The following is a 7,574-nucleotide window of genomic DNA, read 5'->3' on the forward strand; positions in this document are numbered from 1 at the left end:
TATGAGAGTTTACCTGGAGGAGGCGGGTTGATGCCTGGAGGTGGAGGTGTGCTGAAATGTATTAGTTTGTCATTTAGTTTCTTAAATTCTATTTTTCTTTGTGCTGTAGCTCTCCCTCCACCACCAGCTTTGGATGAAGAAGCTCCAGCAAACTACTTCAACCTGGACCCCGGCACCTCTCCTGCAGTCCTGAACATTGCTCTGCCTCCACCTCCAGGCATCAACCCGCCTCCTCCAGGTAAACTCTCATAAAACCCGTAACATGTCAAATATACAATGCTCACTAAGAATAATGCTGATCTGTTTTATACGTTTACACCGTTTATATGAGCAAAGAATAATTTATTTATATGACATAAATTATTTAAACACTGAGAAAATATATGCTTTTTCATCTGCTCAAACAGGTTTTGGCCCTCCAATGTTTCACCCCATGGGTCACATGGCTCCACCTATGCCCCCTCCAATGAGCATGAGACCACCTGGTCAGATCCACTACCCCTCTCAGGATCCTCAGCGCATGGGTGCCCATGCTGCACATGGCTCTCGTCATGGCGAATAGCTGCTGGAGTGAAGTTCTACTGCGACTAGGTGTCATTGTTTTCCTTACGTCGGACCCGGTCAGGTGCTTTCAGTGGGCCTGAAACCGGCAGACTACTTCTGGGAGAAAACAGTTATGTCCGACTGGATAACATTGATTTAATTAGGCCACATGCAGTGAGTGAAATGAAACAGCACCATCAGTGTCCGGAGAGACGAGAACCAAGATATCACAAGACGACTTTGTCACTTGTCGCAGTTAAAATGTACCAGAGTGGCTTCGGCAGACTTGAGAGTACTGACCAATGTGATCAGAGCCATATAGTTTTTGAAGGCTCCTGTGGCTGGAGCGTTGTACATATAGAAAGGTATACTGTCAGTTAAACCTGTATTTGTCTCATTGTCACCCATGTCTCATAAGAATCCTGAGCAGCATTTTTAAACTTGTTCATTTTCAGTTTCTTTTTTATTTGGCACAATCTTAATATCCTACAGCATAATGACTTTGTTTATTGTAAGGCTTTCTTTGAATGTTCTTTTTACTCATCATTAAAATGATGCAATTTTGTCATTGATCATTGCAGCGTACATATTTGTCATTACTAATTGTGTTGTTTAAGGGCAGGGTTATCTCCTATTGCTCTCACACATAACAGGAGACAAATGGGGGAAAGATGTAAAGTCAGTGTGACACTTATCAGATGAAGACTGGGAGTTGGAAGAGAAGGGTGTCAGGTATTGACATTGACGGGATCAGGTACTGCTACGGATAACAAGGAAACCAAGCTGTTCAACCTGTGACAGCACTGTGTTGGCCTCTACTGCGCTAATGAAATGATTCAGCAGTCTTTGGAGTTTAGCTCATCTGGTCAAACCTCTCAGCAGTAGCAAACCACTTTAACTATCATGCAGGAGTGGTTTTCTCTCCTTTCTGCAGAGGGATTATCTTTGTTGGAAGAGAGCAGCGAGCATAGGGTCGGTTCTTTAGTGGATCAGCCCCCTTTTCATAGTTCATTAGATTCAGGGTTGTAATCAATACCCCATCCCCTGGGTGCTCTGTTGAAGTTGGTCCGTGGACACATGCGGCCCAGAGCGATGTCGGGCAGCTTCTGGGATTCCACTGCCTCAAAGCCAATCGCTGGGATCACCCTCTCGCTGACCGCAGCTCCGCAGAATGGCATGGCAGACCTGAGGGACAGAGAGGAGTTGTCACTTAGAGCTGAATGCGTTATCTCATGGTGTTTGCAGAATATGACCCGAGGCTGCTCTGACAGTTGAGGTTTAATTAAGGCTTCACAATTTTATAATTATCTGAAGGGCGTAAACGGATCCCTCGACAGGTTCAGACTGGCTGGCAGAAAACAGTGATTGACAGCTGTAATTGAGTAACGTCTGAGTTTGTCTTTCATATATTCTCCATCTGCCCAAGCTTAACCTTTGTACTGCCTCGCTTGTGTGACGCAATTCCTTGTGTGCCACAAGAAAATTGATTCCCTTCCGTGCGTAATATGTCTTGTGGGGTGGTATTAAAAGCTAGCATCCCCCAAGTGGATCATCTTTCAAGAGCCGGTGTTCAAAATAGCCATCACACAGCCACACTGCAAGGAGGTGCAAGCCAGATATTCATTTTCAAACTGGAAACATGGAGTGCAGCCGAGGGAAGTGCTGATTGTGATGGATTACGTGGTGAGGTCATTTCTGGGTCTATTTGAAGATGGGTCACCTGTGCTTCCAGCTGACCAGGGTTTAACAAATCAGGATTTATGTGAGTGAAGTTTGCAGCAGCAGCAGATGTGGACAGGCAGATGTACCTGTTGAAGCTCCTGTAGTTGGAAGGCTGTTGTCTTTGTGGGAGCTGGGGCAGCTGGGTGCGGAGGGCTTCCAGGAGCTCTATGTTGTCTCCCAAGGATTGGCTCCATGGGGAGCTGTAGGATTTGGGGATGACTGTTGTGTTGAATTTCTCATGAGGAATATCCTTCAGGGGGCCAGAATATCCTGACAGAATCAAGTCGAATGTCATTAATTAATAGTGACATACAGCTATGGGTAAAGTGAAAGCTTTGTTACATTTTGAGGTTTCTTTTAAATTCAGTGTAAGCTTAAAAGACCCCCCTTTGTTCAGAAAAATGGATAGTCTTTTATTCCTGGAAATTAATGACTAAACCCATTAAATAATACAAAAAAAGCAAGCCCAAGCAGAGAACAAACAGATCTAATATTTAGCAAAATCTCTTTGATGTCACTCCTGTCAACAACAGAACCTACAGTAATTAGATCTCGGTGTGAATCCCCGATAATAAACAGAGCTTAGCTCACTGTCAGTCAGATTGTATAAGCAGTGCCTTCTGTCAGGACCAATACACAACAGCACTTACAAAAGATGATCACATAACCACTTTCTGCAAGCTGCCAACTCTCCTGGCACTGACGGTAAGAAAACTAATTTATTTGCTCAATACAGCTTTCTCATGAAACGTAAACACTATCGGATGAAAGTGAGACACAGTGTCCATGCATTGTGGCAGTCTGTGGCTTCCCGCCACCATCTCTTAAGATTTACCTGGAGCGAGCACATCTGGACTGCCCTTCTTTGCTACAGTCTTCTGGAGGTTCATGACCAGGCTATGCTTACCAGGGATGGAGAAAGCCTGGTTCTCTTTTTCTCCCTGTGGCTGAGCGAAGATGTGTGGGGGAAGAAAGGCCTCTGGATGGACCTGGGAAACAGATACAACTAGATGTATAGATTGAACAATTTATTTGTCACATACTCAAAACATAAAACATAAAGGATACAATTTGTATGATGAAAATAAATGAATACATGTAATATAAGTATGAAAATGTTAAAGTGCATATGTTGGGTATAGGAGAAATGTAAAATGAATAATTTCACATTTGTGCAATTTATATTTGTGCTCAGAGAGCGACACTCTGGATTCTTTCTTTTCCTGTCTGATTAACATCCTGTCTGATTTGCTGGTGTCTATTGACCAGGTATATGGTTATCTACATTACTCACATCATTTCAAAATTAAAGGTATGTGTGTGTTGTTTTGCCAGTGAAATGCCACACTCAATTATCGATCAGCTGCACCTAGGATGCTCCGGTGAAAACACCTGTAACTTATTAGATCACTTAGCAATCAGCGCTTGAACACTATAAATAGGATTCAGGTGTGCTCTGTGGTCTGCTCAACAAGGGATGGCAATTTACAATACGATAACTATGTTTATGTCATCTTCATTAAAAGTATAATTATGACTGATACTGTTGTGAATATATGAGTAATGAGAATGAACAAATTACATGTGTTCATTATCTATATTTACAGCATGCTACAAATGAAAATTCAAAAAAAACTCCAGAAAATAGTGAGTTATACTAAACATGAGTGTTTTCATGTGGAAATAGCTAAAGCAAACATTCCATTTTAAGAAGAGTTCATATAGTTTTGACTTGACGTGTTAGCTTTTGCAAGAGATATAAGATAATTTGCATTGTGTGTTTATGTTTTTGCGTGTAGAATTTCGACAAAGAGGGCCGATTTTCAGTTGCTAAAATAAATTGTGAGGTCAGAAACACAGGTACGTTACTGTGGGGGTGTAGGTTACAGTAAGGTCAGTGGATAGGAGTCATTGTGTGCTATGTGTGCCTTCTCTCAGTTCCTTACAGTGTTGGTGTTGTAGGCGTCGTTAGCGATGTTCTCCAGTGTGAACCTCTCCACCCTCTTCTGTCTCTCCTGAAACATGCGAGAGCCTCGATTAGATGGCAGGTTGAGCTCCTCCATCATCACGTCCTTTGGGATGCTGATCTTCTTCCCGAGGTTCAGACCCTCTGGCACAACACCACAGACAAATGGAGGTGCTTTAATAAGTCATTAAATTGAACATCCTTATGCATTTTCAAAATGGCAGGATCAGAGTACAGAAATCTGTTTGCCGCAGGTTCTTAAGCTGTGTGGCATGGCATCAGGTTAGGTGGTTCCAGCCCTGCATAAATACATCATGACATTTAGTTGTTAGTGCAAAGGCAATATCTATGATAACAGCAACTTCCAGACATTTGGAAAGAGAAGGAAAAACACAGACTAATAAGGACCCTTGGCAAATCCTAATGTCTCTGATCTTCCTGTTTCTGTCGACTTTAAACAGCTGAGGGGCACTGATTAAAAAAAACAAAAAACGTGTACAGCATCACTAAGTTGGTATCCACACAGCTCAGGGTCTCTTCTCGTGTTGTATCATGGCGCGGCGGAGTGCCTGAAATAGCCTCGAGAGGATGTCAAGGGGTGTGTAATGTTTGTTGTGGACCAGGGTTGCATGGGTAACATGGCATAAAAATAAAATCTTTGGATGAAAGACTCATGGAAGAGCGGATGGCACTCTTTTTCACACATAAAAAGTGTAAGGGAAAGCCTGAGCATGTGCCACCCTTGAGGAGCTGCCTTTGATCGGCCTGCGTAAAAAATTCAGCGGTGGGAGTCACATTCTGCTGAGTTTAGGGGACTTGGTTTTCAAAGCCTAGCTGGAGGACAGCGTTAGAAAACAAACTGGGATGGTCCCTGCACAAATGTTTGGAGAATTTCAACAGCACACTGGCACTCCTGGGGTTTGCATGTACAGTACAGCATCGTATGTGTGCCCAGACATTTGATGTTTGGCTCATCTGACAGCCTCGGCTTGCGATCACACACTATGGCAGTTTGAACGTATACACACGGGAGCATACCGATCTGTTAAAGATATGTTAACCAGTATGTAAACTACCACGTTCGTTTGTTTAGTTCTAAATATTATGTGTATGTGAGTTCGGTACTGACACAGACTGGAATCTGATATCAAATCAATGCATCTCAACCCATCAGCACTTACCTCCCCTGGCCTCCTTACACAGAGCCTGAGCCTGCAACATCCTCTGCTTAGTCACGTCATCCAGGCCTGACTGCATCATCATCATCATCATCTTCCTCTAATGGACATGTGAATAATTATTGTTCAGGATTTTTGTTTGTTTTTATTCTCCTAGTTTAATATACCACCTTTAATTAATATATCATTTACCACTGCAAATCTCTTTTAGGACTAAAAATACAAGTCCTAAATTATAAGTTATATTTAGGGCATGACTAAATTACTCCGGTCATGTGCTTCGACTTCAAGGGTCCAGAAAACTCCTTAGCTGTTATCTTGATTAAGTTTCTAAAGTTAAAATTCATATTTGCTACTTATGTGAATTGTCTTTTTTCCCATTAGGTTCATGATTAACTAGAAACATGTGTCACATTGCAGTAAAACCCAAGTGCATGTTTAAATATGAAAACTGTCTCAGTTGTCTCTCCAGCATCATATAAATGTATATACATTTCATTTAAGGACCTGGAAGCTTCCACACTTTATACTCTTTTCAGTCAGATTGGAAGCAGCGCCTTCTGTCACTGCTTATTTTGACTATTTTTAAAAGCGTGCACTCCCGTCTCCTCGGCCCTTACCTGTGTCTCCGGCCGGCCTGTATGCCGAGTGTTGGAGCTGGTCTGGATGGTCGTGTGGTTTATCCCGTACTGGAGCTGGGATGCCTCCACACTCCACTAGGACTCTTCAGAGGAGGAGCAGCCGGTATGAAACCCACCTCGGGATGCCTCGGGTGCTTACCTCATGGGTTATTTTAGCAGAGGGATGTGAAAGTGAGGATGGATGGAGGGAGTTGTTTTTAGGGGGGGCCATAAAGGGCGATTAACGGGGAAGAGGCAAGTATAAAGATTTACATCCTGACCTCGCGCCACTTTAATAATAAAAATCTGATCCCCTCTGTGTGTGTGTGTGTGTGTGTGATAACAGCTGCTGTCCAGACAGGGACACTGAGCTCTCAGAGAGGCCAAGAGGCCAAGCTCTCAAGTGTAAACATAGACACACACAAACACAATGTCTATTCCCCCCTTCTGTGAAGCACTTTGTAACTACCCTGCCACATATATGCTTAGTTGCTTTCAAACACACCCGCCATGTGTTTTCCACACAGTTTTACAAGCGCTGCTGTGAAATTGATGAGGTCACTGCGATCAGACGATGTGATTCGGTTTAGAAGTTTAGGGTCAAAGGTTAAACCTTCGACTCCCTTTTCCTTCACACTGGTGAGAGTTTTTGGTCTACATACCTCAGTTATTCCGCAGTGTAAAATATGGCAATAAATAACTCAGTGTGTTTGCTATTTTCTTATCGTATGTTCCTTGGGTTACCAACTGCTAAGAGTTATGAATTCTGCATGAACTCACATTTTGCATGACACTAGAAAAATGCCCTTTAACTTTCTATTTAGTTGGCCTTTTTGAAGTCAGGTTAGTCTTTATCGAGCAGCTTCCCCCCCCACAAATTGATTCATTGAGCTCAGCAGAAGCCTGGAAGGAAAAAAAAAACATTTTCCTTATCCCTGTTGAGATTGGATATTGATTTTGCACCTGCACTGCTCCACAGCACCACCACTATCCCCCCCAGTGGGAAGCCTCCCGGCATCTGAAAGAAAATGTGGAGTCATCCTGAGTCCCAGAAATAAATCTTCAGACACACAATAGAAGTTGAATAGTTGCTGGCCATTAAAGGTTTATTGAAGAGTGTTGGTTAAGTAAAATTTGCTTTATAAAAAGAAACCACAGGAGGATAGCAGCCTCCTTTAAACATGTAAAAAGCTTTTGTGTGGCAATGTAGCACACTGAGCCTTAGTGTTTCGAATCAATCTGTCACTTCCATTTTATTCCAACCTATTTCTTATTGCAATCCTTTACAAATAAGGGGTGTTATGACAGCGGTGTATTGATAATTCAGTGATTTTTCTTGAAAAGGACAGTAACAAGATTATGAAAACGGGACAAGTTCTTGGGACTGGTGTCATCTGTGTTTGAGAGGTGCAGTGTGTTCATGTCACATAGAGAGTGGTGCACAGCCACCAGGCGCTGACAAGCTGACACAAGAACAAAAGAGGCCCATTCAGACTCAAGGGCTTGTGTGACTATGGCACCTTCAAAACCGTTTGCCCTGTTGGC

At 42.8% G+C, this 7,574-nt stretch overlaps 2 protein-coding genes across 3 annotated transcripts in view; one reads left to right on the plus strand and one right to left on the minus strand.

Annotated features, from left to right (window-relative positions):
- The window catches only part of rbm22 (RNA binding motif protein 22), a 5,305-nt gene extending 4,189 nt beyond the window's left edge, over positions 1 to 1,116 (plus strand). The window contains exons 10-11 of the mRNA XM_031858199.1: positions 110 to 238; positions 408 to 1,116. Coding sequence (XP_031714059.1) covers positions 110 to 238; positions 408 to 562 — 284 coding nt within the window. The 3' untranslated portion in view covers positions 563 to 1,116. The remainder of the gene's footprint in view (positions 1 to 109; positions 239 to 407) is intronic.
- LOC116389492 (myozenin-2) lies at positions 976 to 6,109 on the minus strand. 2 transcript variants are annotated; one of them, XM_031858202.1, is made up of 6 exons: positions 6,030 to 6,109; positions 5,413 to 5,509; positions 4,212 to 4,375; positions 3,173 to 3,254; positions 2,352 to 2,535; positions 976 to 1,728 (listed from the first exon to the last, which is right to left on the minus strand). In XM_031858202.1, the coding sequence occupies exons 2-6, from the start codon at positions 5,501 to 5,503 to the stop codon at positions 1,545 to 1,547; spliced, it is 705 nt and encodes a 234-aa protein (XP_031714062.1). In that variant the 5' UTR covers positions 5,504 to 5,509; positions 6,030 to 6,109; the 3' UTR covers positions 976 to 1,544. The 2 variants fall into 2 exon arrangements, with proteins under 2 accessions (XP_031714062.1, XP_031714060.1); XM_031858200.1 differs by having other exon boundaries at positions 3,101 to 3,254.
- Positions 6,110 to 7,574: the final 1,465 nt, after the last annotated feature.

The sequence above is a fragment of the Anarrhichthys ocellatus genome, unplaced genomic scaffold (assembly GCF_004355925.1).
Source record: "Anarrhichthys ocellatus isolate YVR2014 unplaced genomic scaffold, GSC_Weel_1.0 scaffold19, whole genome shotgun sequence".
Taxonomy (NCBI): domain Eukaryota; kingdom Metazoa; phylum Chordata; class Actinopteri; order Perciformes; family Anarhichadidae; genus Anarrhichthys; species Anarrhichthys ocellatus.